Below are 26,210 nucleotides of genomic sequence, written 5' to 3'. Positions count from 1 at the left end.
CCGCCCGCCACCGCGAAAATCAAAAATCCGTGAAGTAGAGGCGGAACTTATTTACTTTTTTTGTTTGTTTGAATGTTCAATGTATTTATTCAGATTCAAAAGCATTTAAAAGCGATACATATAAGATATGTTTTCCCCCAAAGTATATTTAAAAAAAAAAAAAAACATTTATGTATCTTTTGATAAATGGTTTTTAAACACTGCAAATGTAACAATTATAACACAAGTGAGAAATATATATATAAAAAAAACAATGATTTGTACATGTATGCATATACAGTATATGATCATTTTTAAATAAACTACTTTTTTTTTTTTTTAAATTGGAAAAAATCAGTGATGGACTAAGGGCGTGAAGTTTGAAGCGCGAAGTAGCGAGAGATCACTGTAATATAATAATTGCATTTATTATCATCAAATAACTAGTAAATGAAATTTCCGTAAAAAGTGAGTGCTGTGCTCCACAGGTCACTTCCTATTAATCTGGATGTGGTTTTTGGGTCACTTCACTGTTGACTCATGTTTCAGTGCCATTGACGGCGATGGACGTCCAATCCACTTCGATTGGGAGAGGGCAAATCCGGTCAAAATGGCTCTGAAACATGAACATTCCCTGACAGTCCTCCCAGTTTAAGTTAATTGGATGTCTATTGTTGTACGTGGCTGGCAATGAGTTAACTTTGGGTCACTTCATGATTTTAGGGTCATTACGGGACACATCCTGTAAATTATGGGTGACTTCCAGTTAATTTTAGGGCATTTCTGGGTCACTTCCTATTAATCAGGGAGGATTTGGGTCACTTCATTAACTCGTGTTTCAGTGCCACGAACGGCGCCAGATGTCCAATCCACTTTGACTGGGAGAAGGCAGATGAACAGTCAAAATGGAATGGACATCTAGCGCCGTCAATGGCACTGAAATATGAACATTCACAACAAGTCCTCCTAATTTAAATCGATTGGGACGTCTATTGTTGTACATGGCTGGCAATATACTATAATGAATATCTTCTGCCGATTTTGTGTCACTTCTTCCAGTTGATTTTGTTTTGTTTTCCATTAGAAATAACTATGCCAAAAATACTGTATATTTTTCAGTGACTTCCGATAGTGTAAAGCAGGGGTCCCCAAACTACACCCTGCGGGCCGGATACGGCCCGCCTCCACATTTGTTCCGGCCCCCAGAACAATTTTCTTTTTTACTTGTGTTATTTCCTGGCTTTTTCTGTGAATAACCCAGAGAGGGTTGTTGGGTTATTATCTATTTAATTAATAGTTTTATCATTATATTATTTTATTTACTTTTGTTCCGTGAAGAATCCAGAAAGGGTTTTTTGATTGTGGCTTTCTGAAAAACAATAAATTTGTATATTTAGGCACTCCTGCAATTGTTTTCTGTTACAAACTGACCCCGGACCCTTATCAGAGAAGGGAAAAGTTATGTGGCCCTCACATGAAAAAGTTTGGGGACCCCTGGTGTAAAGTAATGGACTTATTAAAGCAGACAACAGGCGTTGCTTGAGTTGAATAGAAAGCTTTATTGCCACATGACGTCAAAAGTACAGTGGGTCCACAGTCATGATGTAAGAGACAAATGGTTTGTCCGGCGGTGTGGCATTTAACTGCTAAGAAAGGAGAATTTTACAACTTCGTTAGTGTAGCCCAGAGATAGACTACAGCATGTCCATACCAACAGTATACTCATATTTAGCTAAATTATACAAGGTAGGGGTGTTACAATGTATTGTAAAGGTGATAATTAACGTGGTAGATGGTGTTAAGCTTGTATAGACCCTACCCACGTGACGTCACAACTCCTTCCTCCTGACTGGTGCCGCCCAATTGTCCGTCAACACATCAAGTTTACCTGTTACGGCTACGTACATTCCTCCTATTTACGACGTGTTTTTCTGCTCGTTAACATTAATAATCAAAATGGTGAAGGCGTGTGTGGCGGTCGGTTGCAATAACAGAGAGGATAGACGGAGAGACTTGAAGTTCTACCGGATTCCGAGAGACCCGGAGAGAAGAGAGCGAGATGGGCTGCTGCAATTCGACGAGAAAACTGGGCTCCAAACGATTACCACAGATTATGTAGTAGTCATTTTATATCTGGTAAGATGCATTTAATATATATTTAGAGGGTTTTGGGCTGACAACCACAATTAAGATCATTGCTAGGCTAATCGCAGACAACATACACGTATGTATGTAGTGAGAGTGCTATCGCTAAACCATATAAACATTAAAAGCCCTAACTCCATTGACAAACGACATGAAATACATTAGACTTGACAGTGGATGTTAGCAATAACAAAAGATTTTGAATTGAAAATTTCGTAACTCACCTTTCCAAGCACAAGATAGATTCCTGCCGAATTTTCGTGGACGAGGACCTGTTTACCCAACCAACAACGAAGTATTTATAAGCCTCCAAGCTCTTAAAGTATTTCAAACTTTCGTGTAATAGGCTGATTTTGTGTGGACAAGATAGTTGTACATATCAGGGTAGCTAGCAGATGTCAGGCAAATACGGCGGAGACAGCAGGTCGAAAAACATCGATTTAGGCATCAAATATGGATCTGGCGAATGGGTAAACTGAAGCTTTTCCACATAACGCCTTTTATGCAACGCATTAATTGAGTTTACGGCATCCGAAAGCACCGGGTCTTCCATGAAATGCATTATAAATTGCTCGATCAATTGAGACCATTGATAATACAGACACAAAATGACGGACAAGGGGGCAGAACCATACAGCGAGCACGTGATTTTGTGACGTCGGTGGGTAGGGTCTATAGACCCTACTCACGTGACGTCACAGCCACGCCCCCGCGCCATGTTGTCCGGATACTAGTCATGTTAATGCATTAGCGCTTCGTAAATTCCTCCTATTATGGCGTGTTTTTCTGCTCGTTAACATTAATAATCAAAATGGTGAAGTCGTGTGTGGCGGTCGGTTGCAAAAACAGAGAAGATAGACGGAGAGACTTGAATTTTTACCGTATTCCGAGAGAGCCGAAGAGGAGACCGAGATTGACTGCTGCAATTCGACGAGAAAACTGGGCTCCAAACGACTACCACAGATTATGTAGTAGTCATTTTATATCTGGTAAGATGCATTTAATATATATTTAGAGGGTTTTGGGCTGACAACCACAATTAAGATCACTGCTAGGCTAATCGCCGACAACATACACGTATGTATGTAGTGAGAGTGCTATCGCTAAACCATATAAACATTAAAAGCCCTAGCTCCATTGACAAATGACATGAAATACATTAGACTTGACAGTGGATGTTAGCAAGAACAAAAGATTTTGAATTGAAAATTTCGTAACTCACCTTCCGAGCACAAGATTCCAGCCGAATTTTCGTGTACGAGGACCTGTTTCACCCAACCAGCAACGTAGCATTTATAAGCCTCCAAGCTCTTAAAGTTTTTCAAAGTTTCGTGAGAATAGGCTGATTTTGTGTGGACAAGATAGTTGTAAATATCAGGATAGCAGATGTCAGGCAAAGACGGCGAAGCCAGCGGGTCGAAAAACATCGATTTAGGCATCAAATACGGATCTGGCGAATGGATAAACTGAAGCTTTTCCACGTAACGCCTTTTATGCAACGGATCCAATGAGTTTACAGCGTCAGATAACACCGGGGCTTCCATGAATTGCTCTATAACTTGCTCGACTAATTGAAAACAATGAGAATAGGTCTGAAAAAGAGGTACAATATGGCGGCCGGAAACAGCGACACGCCCATTTTGTGACGTAGGTGAGTAGGGTCTATAGGCTGGGCCGGCCCTGCCTACAAGGGATAAACTCATTCCAATTCACAGCAGAAGGATGAATTAGCCTACTATGCGTGTTTTTGGGATGTGGGAGGAAAAACAGAGTTCCCGGAGAAAACACTCCACACAGGAAGGCCGAAGCCTGGGATTGAACCCTTCATCTCAGAACTGTGAGGCAGACGTACTAACCACTCAGCCACCGTGCCGCCTCCAAAAGTCTGGCTAATTTTCTAGTTTGAAATTGCATGTACGAGCTGTTTGTGCCTAATCAAATTGTAGAGCTTTGGGAAAGCCTTGAAGCAGATGTAGCACTGAAACGGCCTCTTGCCCAAATGTACTTTACTATGCGCATTCCGAAAACCGACGGTGATGAAGCCCTTTCCGCAGGTATCGCATTTGAAGGGTCGTTCGGTGGAGTGGTGCATGAGAACATGTCTTTTCTTCTCGGGAGCTGACAAGAAAGATTTGTCACAACCGGGAACGCTGCATTTCAAAGGCCTTTCTCCGGTGTGTAACAATTTATGCCTAGCGATAGCTGAGGCGGAAAACGTCTTCCCGCAATACGGACAGAGATGGCGGACGAGTTCCTTGAGGTGTTTCTTTTTATGGTGCTTCGTAAGCGCTCCTTTCGCTTTAAAGGACGACTGACAAACCGTGCAGAAGTATTTCTTTTCGTTTTTAGAATCGCCGTGGAGGAAACGGTAGTGGCGTAGAAAATTGGTTCTTTGGGAGAAGGTTTTGCCGCAATCTCCGCAGAGGTAGGGTTTCTCCTTCGTGTGAACCCTTTGGTGCGAAACCAGAGTGCTGTCGTTTTTAAATCTCATACTGCAAATATTGCATTGGAACGGTAAATGACCGCTGCTCCTCCATTCGTGTCGGATTAAATACTCCAGTTTGGAGTACGTGTTGGAGCAACATTTGCACTGAAAGGGTTTGCTAAGATTGTGGAAGTGGTTGTAATGGCTGCGCAAGGGTTTAAAACCAGGGAAGGTTTCCTCGCAACGGGTGCAGTGAAAGCCGGTTTGGGTGTGGGAAGCTTTGTGTCTTTCAAGAGTTGCCGCATCTTTTAAGACCTTCCGGCATACGCTGCAGTAGAGTTCGTTGTGAGTCTGTTTGTGGGCGTCTAGCGATACCTTGTACCTGAAGCCCTTTTCGCAGAGGTCGCACTTGTAAAGCGCTAACTGCTGCTGAGCTTGGTCGTAGCATGTTTTGACTAAATGCGTCCTGAGAGATGCGAGACTTTTATACCTGGTGTTGCATTTGTGGCAGGTGTAGTCACCGTTTGGGAAGTGGATTGTTTTAATATGGTGGTCTAAGTTGGTGCTCACTTGCTCGTTACAGATGAAGCATTTGGTTTTACGGGGTTTTTTGGAAGGACCGCTTCGGCGAGGGACCTTCTTTATGGGGATAGCTTTATATGTTTCTATGTCAGAAGTGTCCTCGTGTAAGGAGATCGGAGATGAGCTGTCACGTGTGACTTCGGGTACGTCGTCATCCGAGAGGGTAGAGTTCCTTGACCATGAACTGAGACTCAGAGAGTCATCATCCGTGTAGAAAGACCAAGACGAGCATTCGCCTCCGTCGTCTTTGTTATCTGAAGAATCGGGAGTACTCGTTATCGGCGCTTGTATTTGACTGGGAGGGTTTTTTTCCACTGGGCGATTTTCTTCACCGTTAAGTCCTTTTTTTTCTTCCATCAAAATCATTTTCATTTTAAGACCTCGGTTTGAACGAACAGGTCGAGATGGTGAGCATCCGTCAAGTGTTTTTCCTTGAGCGCAGCTATCCATTTTAGGACCAGGGACGTCAGTGTTGTCTTCCTTGTCCGTGGTTTCTTCTGAATCCCATTCGTCAGTTTCGTAAGATTCGTCACTCTCTCTCCCGAGCTGATCTGCAGTGTCTGATATAGATTCTTCATTTGGAGAAGCTGTGAATGTCGTGGTCTCCTGAAAGCAATGATCTTTAACTGCGGCACGCTCGGGAGCAGAGATATCATCTGAAGGAATATCTGTGAAGCAAAAAAAAAAATACAACATTTTACAAAAACATGTGGCTCAGAGTTAAATAAGTAGAACCTAATCTTGAAATAGTCCAATTTTAGACCAGTCTTCCACTTGCCTTTTCTTTCCAAAGTCTTGGAATAAATTGTTTTTATTCAGTTACAAATCTTCTTAGGGGCTAACGCCATCTTTGACAAGTTTCAATCAGGCTTCAAATCCAGACATACAGTGGGGCAAATAAGTATTTAGTCAACCACTAATTGTGCAAGTTCTCCCACTTTGAAATATTAGAGAGGCCTGTAATTGTCAACATGGGTAAACCTCAACCATGAGAGACAGAATGTGGGGAAAAAAAACTGAAAATCACATTGTTTGATTTTTAAAGAATTTATTTGCAAATCATGGTGGAAAATAAGTATTTGGTCAATACCAAAATTTCATCTCAATACTTTGTTATGTACCCTTTGTTGGCAATAACGGAGGCCAAACGTTTTCTGTAACTCTTCACAAGCTTTTCACAAAATGTTGCTGGTATTTTTGCCCATTCCTCCATGCAGATCTCCTCTAGAGCAGCGATGTTTTGGGGCTGTCGTTGGGCAACACAGACTTTCAACTCCCTCCACAGATTTTCTTTGGGGTTGAGATCTGGAGACTGGCTAGGCCACTCCAGGACCTTGAAATGCTTCTTACGAAGCCACTCCTTTGTTGCCCTGGCTCTGTGTTTGGGATCATCATTGTCATGCTGAAAGACCCAGCCACGTGTCATCCTCAATGCCCTTGCTGATGGAAGGAGATTTTCACTCAAAATCTCTCCATACATGGCCCCATTCATTCTTTCCTTTACACCAGGGGTGTCCAAACTTTTTGCAAAGGGGGCCAGATTTGGTGTGGTAAAAATGTGGGGGGCCGACCTTGGCTGACGTCCTTTACGTAGAACAATATATTTAAGCAAGTTTTAGCAGGCCATTCTGTGTGTCACATTTGCTTTATTTATTTATTTATTTTTATTCATAATTTTAACAATCTCGCAACTAGCCTTTGTGACGTTCTCTTTCGACTCTCGGGATCTTGCGAAATACTGCTGCTGTGGAATTAAACTAGCTTCAAGTTGCTTCAATTTCTCGCTGCGTATCTTCCCTGTAATCTTGTCGTACATGTCAGCGTGTCTCGCCTCACATTGAACTCTTTGAAAACAGCGACTGTCTCTTTGCAAATGAGGCAGACACAGTTGTTGCGTATTTTAGTGAAGAAATAGTCCAATATCCACCTATCCTTGAAGCGTCGGCCGTCGCAGTCAACTTTGTTTTTTGTTGTTGCCATTTTAGAAAATTGGAAGTCAAGGGTCACACGGGGTAATGTTGCTTAGAGGGCTGCTGCCGTTTAGTGGGTAAATGAGGAGAAGCATTTAATGTGTAAGCAGTACTGCTGACCAATTTAATAAATCTGTGTGCGAGCCAGACATTATTGATCTCATGACAGAGGCTGGGGGCCGGATGAAATTTGACCAGGGGCCGCATTTGGCCCCCGGGCCGCACTTTGGGAATGTCTGCTTTACACAGATCAGTCGTCCTGGTCCCTTTACAGAAAAACAGCCCCAAAGCATGATGTTTCCACCCCCATGTTTCACAGTGGGTATGGTGTTCTTCCGATGCAATTCTCCTCCAAACATGAGAACCTGTGTTTCTACCAAAAAGTTTTATTTTGGTTTCATCTGACCATAACACATTCTCCTAGTCCTCTTCTGGATCATCCAAATGCTCTATAGCAAATCACAGACGGACCTGGACGTGTACTTTCTTTACCAGGGGGACACGTCTGGCAGTGCAGGATTTGAGTACCTGGGGGCGCATTGTGTTACTTACCCTTTGTTACTGTGGTCCCAGCTCTCTGTAGGTCATTCACTACATCCCCCCGTGTGGTTCTGGGATTTTTGCTCACCGTTCTTGTTATCATTTTGACGCCACGAGGTGAGATCTTGCATGGAGCCCCAGATCGAGGGAGATTATCAGTGGTCTTGTATGTCTTCCATTTTCTAATTATTGCTCCCACTGTTGATTTCTTTACACCAAGTGTTTTACCTATTGCAGATTCAGTCTTCCCAGCCTGGTGCAGGTCTACAATTTTGTCTCTGGTGTCCTTAAACAGCATTTTGGTCTTGGCCATAGTGGAGTTTGGAGTGTGACTGACTGAGGTTGTGGACAGGTGTCTTTTTTACCGATAATGAGTTAAAACAGGTGCCATTAATACAGGTAACGAGTGGCGCCTCGTTAGAAGAAGTTAGACCTCTTTGACATCCAGAAATCTTGCTTGTTTGTAGGTGACCAAATACTTATTTTCAACTCTAATTTGGAAATAAATTCTTTAAAAATCAACAATGTGATTTTCTGGTTTGTTTTCCCCATTCTGTCACTCATGGTTGAGGTTAACCCATGTTGACAATTACAGGCCTCTTAATCTTTTCAATTAGGAGAACTTGTGCAATTAGTGGCTGACTAAATACTTATTTGTCCCACTGTACACTGCTGGCTAAAAGTATTGGCACCCCTGCAATTCTGTCAGATAATGCTCAATTTCTCCCAGAGAATGACTGCAATTAGAAATGCCGTGCGCAATGTCATCAAGCCTATGGCCCTGTGGCTAACCTCTCTAGATGTGGACAGAAAAGAAAAATTGAAGAGCGATTTCAACGAAAGATTGTACAGATGGCGGATAAAGAACCTCGACTTACATCCAAACAAGTTCAAGCCGTCCCGCAGTCCGAGTGTACAACAGTGTAAACCCATACTATCCGTCGTCGTCAAAATCAAAAGGGACTCTATGGTAGGATATCCAGGGAGACCCTACTTCTGACCCGGAGACATAAAAAAGAGAGAAAGCCAAAAACATTTCGGAAGAATGTTCTCTGGTCAGTTGAGACAAAAGTAGAGCTTTTTGGGAAAAGGCGTCAACATAGATTTTACAGGGGGGAAAAAACATGGGCTTCAGAGAAAAGAACACGTTGCCCACAGTCAATCATGGTGGAGGTTCCCTGATGTTTTGGGGTTGCTTTGCTGCCTCTGGCACTGGACTGCTTGAGCGTGTGCGTGGCATTATGAGGTCTGAAGACTACCAACAACTTTTGCAGTATAATTTAGGGTCCAGTGTGAGAAAGCTGGGTCTCACTCAGAAGTCAAGGGTCTTCCAGCAGGACAATGACCCACAACACTCTTCAAAAAGCACTAGAAAATTGTTTGAGAGAAAGCACTGGAGATATCTAAAGTGGCCAGCAATGAGTCCAGACCTGAATCCCATAGAATACTTGTAGAGATATGAAAATGGCAGTTTGGAGAAGGCATCCTTCAAATCTCAGAGACCTGAAGCAGATGGCCAAAGAGGAATGGTCTAAAATTCCAGCAGAGCATTGTCAGAAACTCATTGATGAATACCAGAAGCGGTTGTTCGCAGTTATTTTGTCTACTAGACTGAGGGTGCCAATACTTTTGTCCGGTCCATTTTTGGAGTTTTGTGTAAAATGATAATGATTACATTTTTTTTTCATTCTCTTTTGTGTTTTTTTTTTTTTTTATCCATTGCCAACAAAATAAATGAAGATATTACTACCAAAGCATTTGTAATTGCAATCATTTTCTGGGAGAAATTGAGCATTATCTGACAAGAATTGTCGGGGTGCCAATACTTTTGGCTAGCACTGTATGTGCTCATCTGTCTATGTTTATTTGAAATTGTTGGAAACCTTTAATTATTTACATTAACAATAAAATTAAAAGGGCTGCCAAAAACAACACTGCTGCCAATCAATTGGCAAAAGAAATTGAAAATTTATAATAGGAGAAAAAATGCAGTGGATTAATTGCAGTTATTATTTTTACACTCTAAAGTAGCCGGAAAAAACTTACTTATGTGTTTATGTTGGCTTTGGTTCTTATGATAATGAAGCACGGTTTTGAGCTCATCATAGCCGTGCATGGACTTCAAGCATTCTCCCAGAGCAGAGGACACCTCATCACAAGTGGAGGCGACCTAAATGAAAACAGTTTTGTGAGCAATTTATTTGAAAGATTGAAACGTTTTCTCGTATGTACCTGTTTGAAGGTTTGCCCAGGAAGAAATCCCTCCAGTCTGGACAGCAATATCTCCATGAGGGACTTGAGAGCCTCGTTGTATGACGGGCGGGACTCATTGGGACAACCTTTCTGGAGACACCGATTACAGCATGTTCAGTTTCTAAGAGCTATTTTAAAATGCAATAGAATTTTTTTTTTCACACGTCTAGACTTGCAAGAAAAAAAGAGAACCACTTGGAAAAATAACCCAGATTTTTGTATTTATCGTAATTTTCAGACTCTAAGGCACACCTGACAATAAGCCGCCACCCACCAAATTTGACACAAAAACGGCATTTGTTTATAGATAAGCCGAACTGAAATATAAGCTGCAGCTGTTCTCACTCGAGGTGCACGATAATTATCGGTCCGCTATTAGGAATTATAACGTCATCCCAATAAATCCAATAACAATATATATTATCGGGCCTATTAATATTAATTTTGGCACGGTGTCGGTGGATTGGGATGTGTGCGTTTGTTTCCACTCCTGTTTTGCCAGTATGCAAAGTTTTGTTACTGTTGTAGAGGCCGTATTTTTCCATCACTAAGTGATATACATTACTATGGCAATTAGCAAATGTTTGCATTTTCTAGTGTTATGTTTACAAGTTCTTGAGAGGCCTCGTGGTTATTGATAGTTTTGCTGTCCTATAACTGCCAGGTTAAGAAAGTTGTTTCATGGACCAAGACCACAAAAGTCTCCTTTTCCTGTTGCACCGAATGTTTTATCTGCTGACAAAGCACAATATTCAAATCCACCACTCGTATTTTTGACCTACAGGTGTTCAAAAATTCAGATGAATATTCATTTAAAAAGTATATATATAATTATCGCTTATTGTATCTGTATCGGCTTTGAGGAACAGGAATTTATCGATATCGGTTTCAAAAAATGGATATCTTGCACCCCTAGTTCTCACTGTATTATGGGATATTTACACCAAAAGATATTAACCGGCAACACTTTATTTGACAGTCATAAGACCAAATGAACCACCATGAAGCTTTCAACCAATTGGCTAAAAACCTTCATTGCTTCAAGAAGCTTCATTTGGCCATCACTGCTTCCTTCAGGGAGACAGTCAATCTCTGCTGCCACCTGCTATCAACACTCTTGTCGACCAACATGTCCTAGCATGCATTGCAGCGCTCCAAAAGTAAATAATCAAAATTCATGTTCTGTGCTAATTATTTCTTCAGTTACTGTTCCAGTTGTTTCATCACTTGCTAGTTATAGTATTTGGTAACAATTTACTTGACAGTGGCGCAATAAGACTGTCATTAGACCATCATAATTATGACATGACACTGCCATGAGCATTAATAAATGCTTATGACTAGAGATGTCCGATCCTGTCATTTTCAAAGTATCAGAATCAGCAAAAAAATATCGGCCATGCCTTTTTTTAATATATATACAGAATATTTTTTAATTAATCGTTTTCTAATTGTATTTAACGTTACAGACATAATATGTTACACTCATCCAGAGTCTTTAGTTTAGGCTTAAGGTAGAGTTACCAAATTTATCCCTATTACGGCGGTAATAAGTTATTTTAAATGTATCACGTTAAAAACTTTAACGCAATTAATGCATGCGTTGCACTACCCACTCACGCATTATCACGCTCAATCTGTAATGGAGCCATTTTACCTATATAGAGAGAGAAAAGGCAGCGTAAAATAAGTAGAGTGAATTTTGGCAGCCTTTGGAGGCTTATTTTAATTGGCTAAAGCCTTACAATTCCTCTCCCTACAATTAAAAATATCAAGGGAGGCAATGTGGGGAAGCAAGGTCGCATTTGATCTTTTTCTTAACACCTTGTTTTATTTCCCAACGCAGAGAAGATATATGAATTGCTAGCACTACGCACAGTCATGGTTCCACTTCCCATCATGGTTCCACTTCCAATCATGCATTGGGGCATGGCTGCAGTATCATTTACTGAAAGCTCAACAAATACACTAGATGGCAATATTTAGTCACAATATACAAAGTCACAAGTCTTTCTATCCGTGGATCCCTCTCACAGAAAGAAGGTTAATAATGTAAATGTCATCTTGAGGATTTATTGTCAAAATAAACAAATACAGTACTTATGTACTGTATGTCGAAAGCAATCGGATCGGGAAATATCGGGATCGGCGGATACTCAAACTAGAATGATCGGGATCGGATCGGGAGCAAAAAAATATGATCGGAACAACCCTACTTATGACATATCAAGTTGTGTCATCCAGCAAATTATCTCACTTTTGAATGGATGTAAAAGATCCGAGCTGGACATAAATGGAGTTAGTGACATAATTTGCCGGCCGACACATACTGTCATAAGACCAAATGAAGCACCATGAAGCTTTCAACCAACTGCCTGAAAAACTCCATCGCTTCAAGAAGCTTCATTTGGCCATCAATGTTGCCTTGGAGGAGACAGTCAACATTTGCTGCCACTTGCTGTCAACACTGTTGTCATCCAACATGCCTCCTAGCATGCATTGCAGCGCTACAAATGCAAATAACAATCAAAATTCATGTTCTGTGCTAATCATTTCTTCAGTTACTGTTCCAGTTGTTTCATCAATTGCTAGTCACTGTATTTGGTAACAATTTAGTTGACAGTGGCGCAATAAGACTGTCATTAGACCATTATAATTATGACATGATACTGCCATGAGCATTAATAAATGCTTATGACATATCATTTTGTGTCATCCAGCAAATTATCTCACTTTTGAATGGATGTAAAAGAGTCAAGCTGAACATAAATGGAGTTAGTGACATCATTTGCAGGATGACACGTATTGACATCGGTCATATTCATTCACGCTCATGATACTGTCATGTCATTATGACGGTCTCATGGCAGTTTAATGACGCCGCTGTCAAATAATGTGTTACCTATCAACCCAAATAAATCAACGAATAAGCCGCAGGATTCAAAATGAGTGAAAAAAGTAGCGGCTTAAAGGCTGAAAATTGCATTAATTGTCAATTCAATGTGATGTCAGCTTGTCAACAATAGTCGAATCCGAATGCAAAGAGATTCGTTTTTCATTCTAAAGGAGCCTGATTAGAACCAATAGCAGTTATTTTGCAATAGCAGAAATTATTTATTAAAAATAACGGCTTAAAAACAACATAATGAGTTAGGGTTAGGTTTTGGGTGATCACCTCACCCGCGTTCTAAGGCCCAGGAGGAGTTGGGTTCGCTGAGAGTTGGTAAGCAGCTCTGGCACGGTGTCTGTAACCACAGAAACAAACTCCTCGACCATCCCATAATCAGCCTCAACTCGTTGCTCAATTGTCTGCCAGATTGCCGCAGAGACAAGCTGAACTGGTGATACCAGCAGGCGCAGGGACGAAAGAGGAAGTTGGACACCTAAATAAAAAAGTAATAATAAAGTAGGTTCATTCAGCATCAAATAACAATACTCTCGTTGTTCCTATATATTTGGAATGCATGTACCTGTATTCATTTGATTGCCTTTCAAATCCAGTGGGTAAATCGAATGTAGCCACTTTTTGAGAAATCAACTTGTCTTTTCACACGTCGTTGGAGTTTAAAACTACGTCAGTCTACATCAGTTCAAATATCGTTCACTTATTTTAAAACATGTTAGCGTTCGCTAATTGAGCGGTGATTTTCCGACGATACTCAAAATGATTTTGTTTACAGTCAAGAAAGTTATCGCTCGTGGGTCCTTCCGTTGTTCAGCGCATACTGATGACGTAACGCCCTAGTTGCAGGTCACGCTGTACGGGCACGTTTTACGAAATGATTCGTTCATTCATATTCAAAAACTTTCAGACTACAACTTTCAAACGTCCTGTGAGCGGAAAGGCCTGGATTCGTAGGTCATGAAAAATTAAAATTACAGCGCTGTAAAATTCATTATTTGCAAGACAAGAATAAAATAAAACTTAAAGGCATTACATTTGCTCTTTTGAGCAAGCACATTGACTATAAAAGTCGAGCCCACTCCATTCACTCCAGTCAGGCACTTTTAAACAAGATTCCAACGATACCACATATTAGGAGAACCAGATGCGTAATAGTGCAGTCAGTGAATTGGGGTGGCCGTTATCACTTATCGGCCATTTTGTGTCAGTGCCATTAGCCAAACATTTTTATTAAATTGCATATATATATATATATATATATATATATATATATATATATATATATATATATATATATATATATATAAGGGCTGTCAAACGATTCAAATTTTTAATGGAGTTAATTACAGCTTAAAAATTAATCATATTGTATCGCAATTCAAACCATCTATAAAATATGCCATATTTCTCTGTAAATTATTGTTGGAATGAAAAGATAAGACACAAGACGGATATATACATTCAACATACGGTACATAAGTACTGTATTTGTTTACTATAACAATAAATCAACAAGATGGCATTAACATTATTAACATTCTCTTGAAGCGATCCATGGATAGCAAAACTTGTAGTTCTTAAAAGATAAATGTTAGTACAAGTTATAGAAATTTTATATTAAAACCCCTCTTAATTTTTTTCGTTTTATTAAAATTTGTAAAATTTTCAATCAAAAAATAAACTAGTAGCTCATCATTGATGTCATTACACCATGCTCACTCCCCAAACCCATAAAATCATTTGGACCCAAGCCCCAGCAGAGGGCGCCAAACAACAAAAAAACAAGTAACAAGCGGACATTAAACTGCTGTCATTTTAATGTGAGCGGGGCATGTGCGTTAATTGCGTCAAATATTTTACCGTGATTAATTTTTTTAAAAAATACCGCCCGTTAACGCGATAATTTTGACAGCCCTTATATATATATACAGTATATATTTTTTATAAACATTTCACTTATTTACAGCAGTTCTAGATCTTGCCCAGGGTATTTATATCTCTTTTACAGTCCATACTCAAAACTCTTATTCAGACTTGCCTAGCCACAATAATCTTTGTATTTCTGTTTTGCGCTATTTTTTTTTTCACATCTGTTTAGCATTTTAATTTTTGTCCTGAAGGTTCTATACTTTTATTTTCCATCATTTTTTTAAAACCTTACATCTGCTTAAATGTTTTTGATTGTGCAGTGACCTTCAGTGCCAGAAAGGTGCCTTCAAATAAAATTTATAATGTATTATTGTATTGTTTTTTTTTTTCCTTCTTTAACCTAGGCTAGCCTGAAGCCATTTTCAATGTGTTTGACTCATTTCAATTTTTCTGACCAGTCTTCAGTCAACCATGAAAATTGCCTCACGTTAGCACGTCCACCTCACAGTTCAAACCCAGGCTCTGACCTTCACATGTGGCGTTTGCATGTTCTCCTGCGCTTGCGTGGGCTTTCACTCCGGTTACTCCAGTTTCCTTCTAAATTCCAAAACCACTCTTGGTATGAGTGGGAAAAATACAATTCATTGAATCGACTTATTGAATTTGTCTATAAACGTATTAACTAAAAAATAAACTACGCGCAATGTATATTCTTGCTGCTTGTAAATGTAGCTATTGAGCAGTTCACTTTGTAATATTAACCATCACGCAATCAGCCATTTTAGTCTTTATTTGTGGTGGCATTGGCAACATGTAGAAAAAGCTCTGAAATTTTCAGTTTTGAATTGCCTGCATGAAGATTAAAAAAAAAAAAAGATAACTACAGAGGATTCAGCAAAGCAGAATGCACAGAAAGTTACAATTGTACAAAACAGTTGAACGATTATGACTCTTGTTCATTAGAAACAAGATGAACAAAATCATCTCCAACCACCAGAAATCTTAAAAGACTTGTATGATGGAGTGTCTTACAAATTATTAGTGTTGTGGACGCAACTTAGCCTTCAAAATGTTCATTTGCGTGTTTGACTTTGTTGCACGTCTGTTCAGAAATCTAGTCACCATTGTGGCATAATATGCATAATGCCCATAATAATGTAAAAATTACAAATGTGACTTAATAATCTTGTATTACATTGTAATAAAATCAACTCTGAAAGCTCATTAATATTTTCCTATAGTCCAATCATGCGTTAACAGTAATTTTCATTACTGTAAAAGTAAAGATCCCATCATCTTCAAAATACAAAAACTATTTACCATTAAAACTCCCCCCCGCCACTAAATTCATACAATGCATGATAATCTTTCCAAAATAAAACTGAAAGTAATGTGTATTTATTTAGAATGTACATCTCAAAATATTCCACAACCACGGTTTTCAATGCAACAAATTCTCATATTTCTTCAGAAAACTTTATGTAGAAAATATTTCCCACATTTTTTTCCTTCCTTTATACAAAGTAATTTAAAAAAATGTAAGATGCGTCAAACAGATACCCAATAAGAAGGGACTAGCTTCTGCGGATGTTCAGATGCTGGTCAGAAAACGATGCACAGCCACTCCTACTTGCTTTCTGTCTCAAGCATCTTACTCTGGCGGGAGGAAGTTGGGGAGTGATGGTGGAGGGGACGAGGGTAGGTGAAAGGTGTCCGTGCGACTCCTCGTCCCGGCCAGTCCCTTACTTTGAGTCTGCTAAAATGCTCCTCTTTGGCACTTAAGCAGGCAAACTCAGCTTCTTTCCTTTGAGAACTACAACGAAACAGAAAAAGTCATGTGAAAACTCATGTTATGTATGAATGTGCAATGTTCTAAACCACGATTAGTGATCCCTCGCGACTTCACGTTTCACGTATTTAGTGTGTCGTGGGGTTTTAAAAAGCGTTCATCAAAAAATAAAAATGAAAAAATACTTGTTTCATTTTGAAGCGCAAGAGATCATTTCACAGCAAGGCAAACAAGAGTGCTTTGTACATACCAACGGGCACTCGCACAAGGCGTGTGATTGGTTCCTGCTGCGAGATTGACACATCAGAGCACCAATGAGCACCATTGTAGCTTCAACAAACGAGAACGCCAATAACAGTCGCTTTATTCTGTTAGCTAATTGGCTGTGTACCATTGCAACCTTCCCAATTATGATCGACGGACAAGTCCACCAATAAGAGTGACCTTATCCCACGAGCTTATTGGCAGCCCCAACCAGCCTCTTACCCTTTTTTATATCTTCAGTCTCACGGGGGATATTTCAAAAAGAGGACCTATCGGAACATTTTCATTGGTACTTTTCACCATTCTTACCCACGTTAAGATTACCCAGAGCCCGTTACAAACCTCCAGAACCTCCGTCGGAATTTTCACCTTTTTTACAATCTTTTCTTACCCGAAAAAGGAGCACTTTATCCTTGTCAAACACCTCCACGACCTCCGTGCGAGTTTCAGGGTGACTTTTCACCATTTTTACCCGCTAGCGAGAGAAAGCCAGGCCAGTGTTTATTCTTGAGTGTCCTTTTATCGTGGTAGCCTCCCTTTTTCCTTTTTTTGACTGCTCAGACAAAACTATTTCTTTTGTTGCTCTGCCATCTTTACAGATTTCGCGCAAAAGCGTCTTTATAACATATAGGGGAAAGGGGGAAGTGATGTTATGCCATAAGGCAGTCCGCACATTTGTATTTTTTTTTTGTGTGTGGCAGTGTTCCTGCCACCCTCCTCAAAGTTAATAGTGCCGGTTACAGGCCCCCTCCCCTCAGGCCATAACAGAGGTGTTATCCAACTAGTTGTCAGTCGACATATGACAACTGTTATTAAAATATTTCATAAAAGTCGAAAAGTTCCCTAGTGTTGCAATAAATAATTATTTTTGATTGATTTTTGTGCAGTTTCTTGAAATAGCTCTTTACTTTGACATTGATTATTGCAATGCATTCACAATTTTAGTTGATATACTACTGGTGCACGATAATTATTGGTCCGATAATAGGAATTATGACGTCATCCTGATAAATCCACTAACATTTATAATAGGACCGATAATATGTACCGTTCTGGCTTTACAGTTTCTAGTTTGGGAAATCAGTTGACCATTTGCGGGCCAACTCTCCCACCTGCTGGTCAGAATGATTCACTGCATCTATTTTTTGTTACAGTAGTTTGGTTCAATCACTTACACATTGCGGTGTCTAGCGGGAGCATTGACAGTCGTGAATGCTTTCTGTTACGTTTCCACCTCGGAAATATATGTAAGTATTTTATGTTTACTATAACATATGGATGTGCAATATATGTTTACTTCTGTGGTGAAGGGTCATCTCTACAGAACTTCATAAGTTGTGTTATAGAAGCCAGCCAATGCTTTGTTTGTTTGTTTGTTGTATATTGTGTACTGAATATGGGATATCAGTATCGGTTTCAAAAAATGGGTATCGTGCACCCCTATTTTTATTTTCACGATAGATCACCATTACGATATTTTGTCACACCCCTAGTTTGGAAGTCTATGGAGCAGTCACATGCCAAAAAATTGCATTGGAAAACCATTACGTGTAACCCAATAGTGGTCCTTAAACTTTTTACAGTTGTACAAGAAAGGAAAAAAAAACCACCAGGACTCACCTTTTGTTACATACAAGTAGAAGAAATCGCAGTAGAGGATGGTTTGCACCACCCCTGCGACAATGGCAATCATGTCGAAGAACCCTTCAAAGTAGAACCTCCATATCCAGTTGATAAGGTACAATGCTCTGTAGAGCCCCAAGAAGAACAAGTAGTGCGTGGTGATGGTCTCCGCCTCGCCAGTCTTGCTGATCATGAAGAGCTGTGGCAGGATGGCCACCGACTCCAAGTAAATAGAGAACGTCCACAGGATCTGGTACAGGACGAAAAAAAAGGAACCCATGTTGATAGTACTGGTGCACGATAATTATTGGTCCGATAATAGGAATTATGACATCATCCCGATAAATCCAATAACATTATTAACAGGACCGATAATATGTATTGTGCTGGCTTTACAGTTTACAGTGAGTTTAGACACTAGTATAGGAAAGCAGTTGACCATTTGCGGGGCATTGCTCCCACCTGCTGGTCAGAATAATTCATTGCATCTTTTTTGTCACAGTTTTGTTCACATTACAAGCTCATTCACATATACATTGCAGTGTCTAGCGGTCGCATTGACAATCGTGAATGCTTTCTGTTACGTTTCCGGCTCAGAAGTATGTAAGTATTTTATGTTTACCATAACATATGGATGTGCACCATATGTTTACTTCTGTGGTGAAGGGTCATATGTACAGAGCTTAATAAGTTGTTGTGTTATAGAAGCCAGCCAATGCTTTAGTAGCTCAAGCTAGTGTGCTATGTTATACATATAATAGTTGTGTATATAAGTGTATTTTGCAGTTTTTTGTAATTGAGTATTGAATATGTGTATTATTCTGTTGTACTTTCACATTATTAAGATGAGTGTCTTCCCATAAAAGCAAGAAAAGACCAAGCCATGTGGTTTATGGAAGTGCATTCATTTTTAGCTGGCTGTCAGGCAGTGCAGAAGTCAAACGCACTGTTTTGTTCATGTCATTATGAAAAATCTAATGAGATCAAAGGCAAATCTATGTTGACTTCACCACGTTTTTTTTTTTTTTTTTTTTTTTTTAAACCTCCAAGTGTTCAAAAACTCAGGTTGTACATTTAAAAAAATATATATTTATTATCGGTTATCGATATCGGTATCGGCTTTGAGGAGCAGGAAGTTATCGATATCGGTTTCAAAAAATGGATATCGTGCACCCCTAGTTGATAGTAAAGGTCAAACATGCAAACAAAATGTCTGACCTCCAAGGGCGAGAAGTCGTGATTGACCAAAAACGCGAGTCCACCGACGGGGATGACGAGAAACTCCACCCGGAACGTATCGTGGTTTCCGTCGTAAGTCGCTTTAAACTTCAGGTAGATGAGGTACACAGTGGCATATGCGCATCCGATGTAAATGATCTGAAAGGAAATGGGGAAACATACTTATCTAGTCAATTCTCTGTTGGAAAGAAAAACTGCTAGAGAAGACAAATATTACATGAAAGTGAGCGACTAGTCTCACCTTCATGGTTGTGTTGTACAGGGAGATGAAGGATGTAAGCAGGTCCAAGTAGCGAGTGGTGAAAACCAACGCAAACAGGACCTGACTCTTTCCGGAGATTCCTGAGAGGAGACGCCAAACGAGTTCCATTCAAAAACATGGCACGTTTGTTTTTTGCAACTCTTTTGCATCAACAAGTGATGTCATAAAACCTTTGATTTCTGTGATCAGCAACAAGTAACAAATTAGCCAATTTAGATTCTGTATAAATTATCTTGATTTTTTTGGGGGGATCACACTCAAAATGGACTTATTTTCTCAGTTAAAGTTCACAGTAACGCGTCAACTCCTTTGGCAGCTAAAACGACTAAAGCAAGGCTGGAACTTAGGGGGGGGGGGGGGCGACTGCATCTGGGCCTTTAAGGGACCCGGTTTATGGGCGTAAAGTGGGCGTGGATGGGCGAGGGAAACCTGTGAAGCTGGCCCCACGTCAAACACAAATATATATTAAAATTATGTCTTTCGTTTGTGCTGAAAAAAAATTCATTTGTGTTGCTATCATTTTTTAGATATTAACAATTCTTTTATTGGTCAATATGATGTCAACCAGCCCCCATTTTTATTAAAAATGGTGTCGATTGCTTGTACTGGTTTGTGCAATAGACTTCAAAATGGTACTGACGGGTCAGATCGGTAATGCACTGCGCCTCGCCTTCAGGTAGGGGGCCGCCCACATCAAGAGGAGCTATTCAAAAACACGCACGCAGCAATCTAACGGCGGATTTCTGTTGAAAAAGTACGAAAGCTGTACCGCATACAAACAGGAAGGATTGTCGCAGGAGTCATTTGTTCGAGGATTCAAATTTATAATTATTTTTCGTACCATGCATGCATTTTGAAACATTGTGGAAAAAAAAAAAATCAATGGGAGAAATTAGCCGCTAGTGCATAGGCATCATAGTGCGCAATATTTACCATGTTTTTTTTTTTTTTTGCTTTTAACCAAGAATCGAGACTGTTTTGCATCCACATCTATCAAGAATTCAGGGATTTAAGCATTTATTCACAAGAATTTTTACCGGAAAAGCTCAGTTGACATAAGATTGCCGCTAGCTACACTCACAAACAGACTAGCATTGTACTTTGACATATTTACATAAAATAAATGCTAACTGCACGTTTCTTTTTGCTTTTAACCAAGAATCGAGACTTTTTTAAGTCCACATCTATAAAGAATTCGGGGATTTAAGCATTTATTCACAAGAATTTTCACCGGAAAACCTCTGTTTACATAAGGCGGCCGCTAACTACATTCACTAACAGACTAGCATTGTACTTTGACATATTTACGTAAAATAAATGCTAACTGCACGTTTCTTTTTGCTTTTAACCAAGAATCGAGACTTTTTTACGTCCACATCTATAAAGAATTCGGGGATTTAAGCATTTATTCACAAGAATTTTCACCGGAAACCCTCTGTTTACATAAGGCGGCCGCTAGCTACATTCACTAACAGACTAGCATTGTACTTTGACATATTTACGTAAAATAAATGCTAACTGCACGTTTCTTTTTGCTTTTAACCAAGAATCGAGACTTTTTTACGTCCACATTTATAAAGAATTCAGGGATTTAAGCATTTATTCACGAGAATTTTCAACGAAAAAAGCTATTTGTCTGCGATTCCACTTGGTCATCTTTGACGACCTCGCAAACAATGCAGGCCCCCTATTTGTCGGCCCCACATGCAATGTCCAGTCAGTACATTATGAAGTCTATGTTTGTGCAGTAAAAATTTTCATTTCTGCTGCTATCCTTTTATAGATATGGAGATTTTAATTTCGAATGATGACGTCAATTGCGGCACCTATGTAGCGACTGACGAAGCGTACCAACTCTCTCAATAACAGAGGGGTGTCCCAGCAACTAGCACATACAGTGGGGAGAACAAGTATTGGATACACTGCTAATGGGTTTTCCTATTGGCAGTGTATCCAATACTTGTTCTTCCCCACTGTATGTAGCACAAACAAGTGGCACGCATTGGGGTACATTTTCCAGTAAATGGAGGGGGGGGGCACGTGATCACTCGAAATTAATATCTCAAGGCCCCCCATTTACTGCAAAATGGGACCAGAAGGGGTGCCCCTTGTTTGTGCTGGGTTTGCGCTAGTTGTTGGGACACCCCTATTATTTAGAGAGTTTGGACGCTCAGTCAGCTGTGACGGAGGGGCTGTGATTGACATCATCACTCGAAATTAATGTCTCAATATCTATAAAACAACAGCAGCACAAACGTAGCATAAACGAATGGCACCATTTCGGGTGCATTTTGCAATAAATGGGGGATGCGTGATGCCATCACTCGAAATTAATCTCTCAAAAATGATAGTAGCAAAAATATACACAAACGTAGCACGAACTATTTACATCATTCTTATAGAAATTTGCGTCTGATCCACGGGTGGGGGTGGGGGGACGTTATTACCATCGCACCTGGGCCTTGTTCATATTTGTTCCGCTACTGGACCAGTGTATGATTACAGCGCTACAAAGAACGACAAGTCAAACTACTAAATATTTTGTGATACAAATCGTGTGTTGGGCGTATTATGATAGAATACTAAATATTGTAGACTTTATTTGTATAGTATTCAGTATGACAGAGTACAGACTGACATGTTTGTCTGCTTGTCTTGCTGAAACGGAAGCGAATACATGAAATAGTGCCTTGTGTAGTATCCGACTAATCAATCAAGACTTCAAACAGGGATAGTTAATAAACAGCCAAAAGTTAAGCATCGTATAACATATTTAAACTGCGGGTAATAGAGTATCATTTCCGCTGTTAAAACATGTTTCAATTATTTACTTTACACGACACACCTGTGACAAGCGACATTAGCAGGCTAGCTAAAACTAGCTGGAAAGCTACATGTGTGATGTTCTAAAACTATACGTAGTCGCATAGCGTAAGTCCAAATGACATTGCTAGCGGCACAATTTTAGATGCTAAAGACTACTGAATTAAAGTATGCGACGACTCACCGGCACAGGAGCGGGTTTTCCATATTTTTAGCAGCAGGATGATGATAGCTGCTAGGTGGGACAGGTCGCCGGTTAGCCTGAAAATATTCATGTTTCAGACAGCTCCAGCAGACTTGGCGAGAATCGAGACCCTGAGAATATCTAAATGCGGCTATGATGACGAAAAATAAGTGATCTAGTCGTTTTTGGTTAAAAACAACGACGATTATTGGATTCTTGCTCGCTAAAAATCGAGGAAAATGGCGAGTATTGCGCGACGTGGCTCGGGGAAGTGAGCGAGACTACAACAGCCAATAGAACAACGTATCCGCTTCCGAGCGTAGCCAATCAGAAGCGCAGCATTCGTAATTAACATATTTTATGACGAGCAGCGTTGCGTTTGTGTGCAAATAAACTCGGAATTTCGCGGTGTAAGCAGCTAAGCACACGCTAAGTGAAAATAAAGCAAAAAACGAATATATTCTGTGTCCCCATTTTTTCGAAATCGTCGTCTCCATCTCACACAACATGTTTGCATTCAGTGTTCATGATTACTTCGTTGGACAGCTTCCTCAAATAAATCCATGCTTGACTATAGACCCTACTCACGTGACGTCACAGCCACGCCCCCGCGCCATGTTGTCCGTATACTCGTCATGTTAATGCATTAGCGCTTCGTAATTTTCTCCTATTATGGCGTGTTTTTCTGCTCGTTAACATTAATAATCAAAATGGTGAAGTCGTGGGTGGCGGTCGGTTGCAAAAACTGAGACGATAGACGGAGAGACGAAGTTTTACCGTATTCCGAGAGACCCGGAGAGGAGAGCGAGATTGACTGCTGCAATTCGACGAGAAAACTGGGCTCCAAACGACTACCACAGATTGTGTAATAGTCATTTTATATCTGGTAAGATGCATTTAATATATATTTAGAGGGTTTTGGGCTGACAACCGCAATTAAGATCATTGCTAGGCTAATCGCCGACAACATACACTCAGACGTTGTGAATGAACTACCTGAAAATATATAATTATAAGGGGATAATAAGACAGTTGTCATACAATTAATTTACAATTTCACTATTGAGGTCAAAAGCCAAAAAATAAATTCAACTCGGGACAATATGGAGTAGTGCTATCGCACTTCATATTTATTACATATTATATATGTATGTAGTGAGAGTGCTATCTCTAAACCATATAAACATTAAAAGCCCTAGCTCCATTGACAAATGACATGAAATAAATTAGACTCGACAGTGGATGTTAGCAAGAACAAAAGATTTTGAATTGAAAATTTCGTAACTCACCTTCCCGAGCACAAGATAGATTCCTGCCGAATTTTCGTGGACGAGGACCTGTTTCACCCAACCAGCAACGAAGTATTTATAAGCCTTCAAGCTCTTAAAGTTTTTCAAACTTTCGTGAGAATAGGCTGATTTTGTGTGGACATGATAGTTGTAAATATCAGGGTAGCTAGCAGATGTCAGGCAAAGACGGCGAAGACAGCGGGTGGAAAAACATCGATTTAGGCATCAAATATGGATCTGGCGAATGGATAAACTGAAGCTTTTCCACATAATGCCATTTATGCAACGCATCCAATGAGTTTACAGCGTCAGATAACACCGGGGCTTCCATAAATTGCTCTATAACTTGCACGACTAATTGAAAACAATGAGAATAGGTCTAAAAAATACGGACAATATGGCGGCCGGATACAGCGACACGTCATTTTGTGACGTAGGTGAGTAGGGTCTATAGACCGATGTTTTTCCACCCGCTGTCTTCGCCGTCTTTGCCTGACATCTGCTACCCTGATATTTACAACTATCTTGTCCACACAAAATCAGCCTCACTACATACATATATAATATGTAATAAATATGAAGTGCGATAGCACTCCTCCAGATTGTCCCTAGTTGAATTTATTTTTTGGCTTTTGACCTCAATAGTAAAATTGTAAACTAATTGTATGACAACTGTCTTATTGTCCCCTTATAATTATATATTTTCAGGTAGTTCACTCACAACGTCTGAGTGTATGTTGTTGGCGATTAGCCTAGCAATGATCTTAATTGTGGTTGTCAGCCCAAAACCCTCTAAATATATATTAAATGCATCTTACCAGATATAAAATGACTACTACATAATCTGTGGTAGTCATTTGGAGCCCAGTTTTCTCGTCGAATTGCAGCAGTCAATCTCGCTCTCCTCTCCGGGTCTCTCGGAATACGGTAAAACTTCAAGTCTCTCCATCTATCTTCTCTGTTTTTGCAACCGACCGCCACCCACGACTTCACCATTTTGATTATTAATGTTAACGAGCAGAAAAACACGCCATAATTGGAGGACTATATAAATAAATTTGATTTGATTTGATTTACGACGCGCTAATGCATTAACATGACGAGTATAAAGACAACATGGCGCGGGGGCGTGGCTGTGACGTCACGTGAGTAGGGTCTATATGCAAGATATCCATCTCTGTTGAGGTGGTTGCAGCATAAGGTTGCATTCGAAGGAGTAATTGACGGAGAATAAGTTGTCTTTCAGCCAAAACTCGGCGTATCGGTTCTTGTCCCGTGACGTTTCTAGCGCAATGCATTGTGGGTTTTCGTGTATTGCACAACAACAACAAGCCCGCGACGTGATCCTTTGCTAGACATCCATTCTGCGTGGTAATCATTGAAAATGGTACACTCGTGTTGTGTGAAAGACTGCCATTCTAGGTCCCATTATAGAAACGAATGCAAAAAGGAGTGGATACGTAGTGATGGCCAAATGAAGCCTCATGAAGCAATGAAGCTTTGCAGCCAATTGGTTTGCACATGTAGCAAAGCTTCATGGTGCTTCATTTACTCTATGGCGCCATCAAGTGGTCTAGAAGCCCAAGAGGTCAACATTGTTAAGAATTCAATGGTTATTTGATTATGACAAAGATATGAATGAGTTTATGTTAGTAATTTAGTATGTGAACAAAATACAACAAGTGGTAAGGATAATTTGTTATTTATTTTTGTTGAGAAATAATCAGGCATGCAAACTGGTTAGGGGTGAAAAAGGTGACAAAGTAACATGGACACACGGCATGAGCGGAAAAGTGCATTTCATAGTGCAATCAGAGACATCTCGAATTAAACACAGTACATAATAATTTAACATATACAAGTCTAAATCTCTCAGCCTGAAATCAGAACATATAAGACACATTAAGTAGCAAATTATACAAAATCTAAATTATAAAATATACAGTATGTCCCATTTGCATTAAGCAGAGAACAACTGTATTCCCGTCTCTCACTTTTGTCAGTCATTTGTTGTCACCAGAAGAGAGTGGCGGTGATAGGTCTGGGTCATCGGACAAGAGCAGGGGTCC

General features: G+C 40.0%; 2 protein-coding genes across 4 annotated transcripts; both read right to left on the bottom strand.

Annotated features, from left to right (window-relative positions):
• Positions 1-1,224: 1,224 nt before the first annotated feature.
• On the bottom strand, positions 1,225-13,768 carry LOC130909134 (zinc finger protein ZFP2-like). 3 transcript variants are annotated; one of them, XR_009061697.1, is made up of 6 exons: positions 13,365-13,768; positions 13,075-13,277; positions 9,874-9,984; positions 9,688-9,811; positions 3,347-5,799; positions 1,225-1,625 (listed from the first exon to the last, which is right to left on the bottom strand). XR_009061697.1 is itself a non-coding variant. In XM_057825242.1 (5 exons), exons 1-5 carry the CDS (start codon positions 13,372-13,374, stop codon positions 4,022-4,024), a joined length of 2,226 nt encoding a protein of 741 aa, XP_057681225.1. In that variant the 5' UTR covers positions 13,375-13,768; the 3' UTR covers positions 1,225-4,021. The 3 variants fall into 3 exon arrangements, 2 of the variants coding, with proteins under 2 accessions (XP_057681225.1, XP_057681227.1); XM_057825242.1 differs by having other exon boundaries at positions 1,225-5,799; XM_057825244.1 differs by lacking the exon at positions 13,365-13,768 and having other exon boundaries at positions 1,225-5,799; positions 9,874-9,980; positions 13,075-13,219.
• Positions 13,769-15,440: 1,672 nt separating this feature from the next.
• Positions 15,441-23,142, bottom strand: kdelr2b (KDEL endoplasmic reticulum protein retention receptor 2b). The gene is made up of 5 exons (XM_057825185.1): positions 22,853-23,142; positions 19,825-19,925; positions 19,563-19,721; positions 18,342-18,594; positions 15,441-16,481 (listed from the first exon to the last, which is right to left on the bottom strand). The coding sequence occupies exons 1-5, from the start codon at positions 22,941-22,943 to the stop codon at positions 16,447-16,449; spliced, it is 639 nt and encodes a 212-aa protein (XP_057681168.1). The 5' UTR covers positions 22,944-23,142; the 3' UTR covers positions 15,441-16,446.
• Positions 23,143-26,210: the final 3,068 nt, after the last annotated feature.

This window comes from Corythoichthys intestinalis, chromosome 21 (genome assembly GCF_030265065.1).
Source record: "Corythoichthys intestinalis isolate RoL2023-P3 chromosome 21, ASM3026506v1, whole genome shotgun sequence".
NCBI classification, from domain to species: Eukaryota; Metazoa; Chordata; class Actinopteri; order Syngnathiformes; family Syngnathidae; genus Corythoichthys; species Corythoichthys intestinalis.
The sequence above is the reverse complement of the archived record's forward strand: the minus strand, read 5'-3'. Positions and strand labels throughout refer to the sequence as shown.

Coding starts and splice junctions, on each gene's coding strand:
- LOC130909134 (XM_057825242.1), bottom strand. Junction 9,985..13,074: donor TCCTGGGCCTTAGAACGCGG/GTGAGGTGATCA, acceptor CGGTGTCTCCAG/AAAGGTTGTCCCAATGAGTC. Junction 9,812..9,873: donor CTGGGCAAACCTTCAAACAG/GTACATACGAGA, acceptor GTTTTCATTTAG/GTCGCCTCCACTTGTGATGA.
- kdelr2b (XM_057825185.1), bottom strand. CDS start 22,943: ATGAATATTTTCAGGCTAACCGGCGACCTGTCCCACCTAGCAGCTATC. Junction 19,722..19,824: donor TGTACAACACAACCATGAAG/GTGAGACTAGTC, acceptor ATTTCCTTTCAG/ATCATTTACATCGGATGCGC. Junction 18,595..19,562: donor ACGACTTCTCGCCCTTGGAG/GTCAGACATTTT, acceptor GTCCTGTACCAG/ATCCTGTGGACGTTCTCTAT.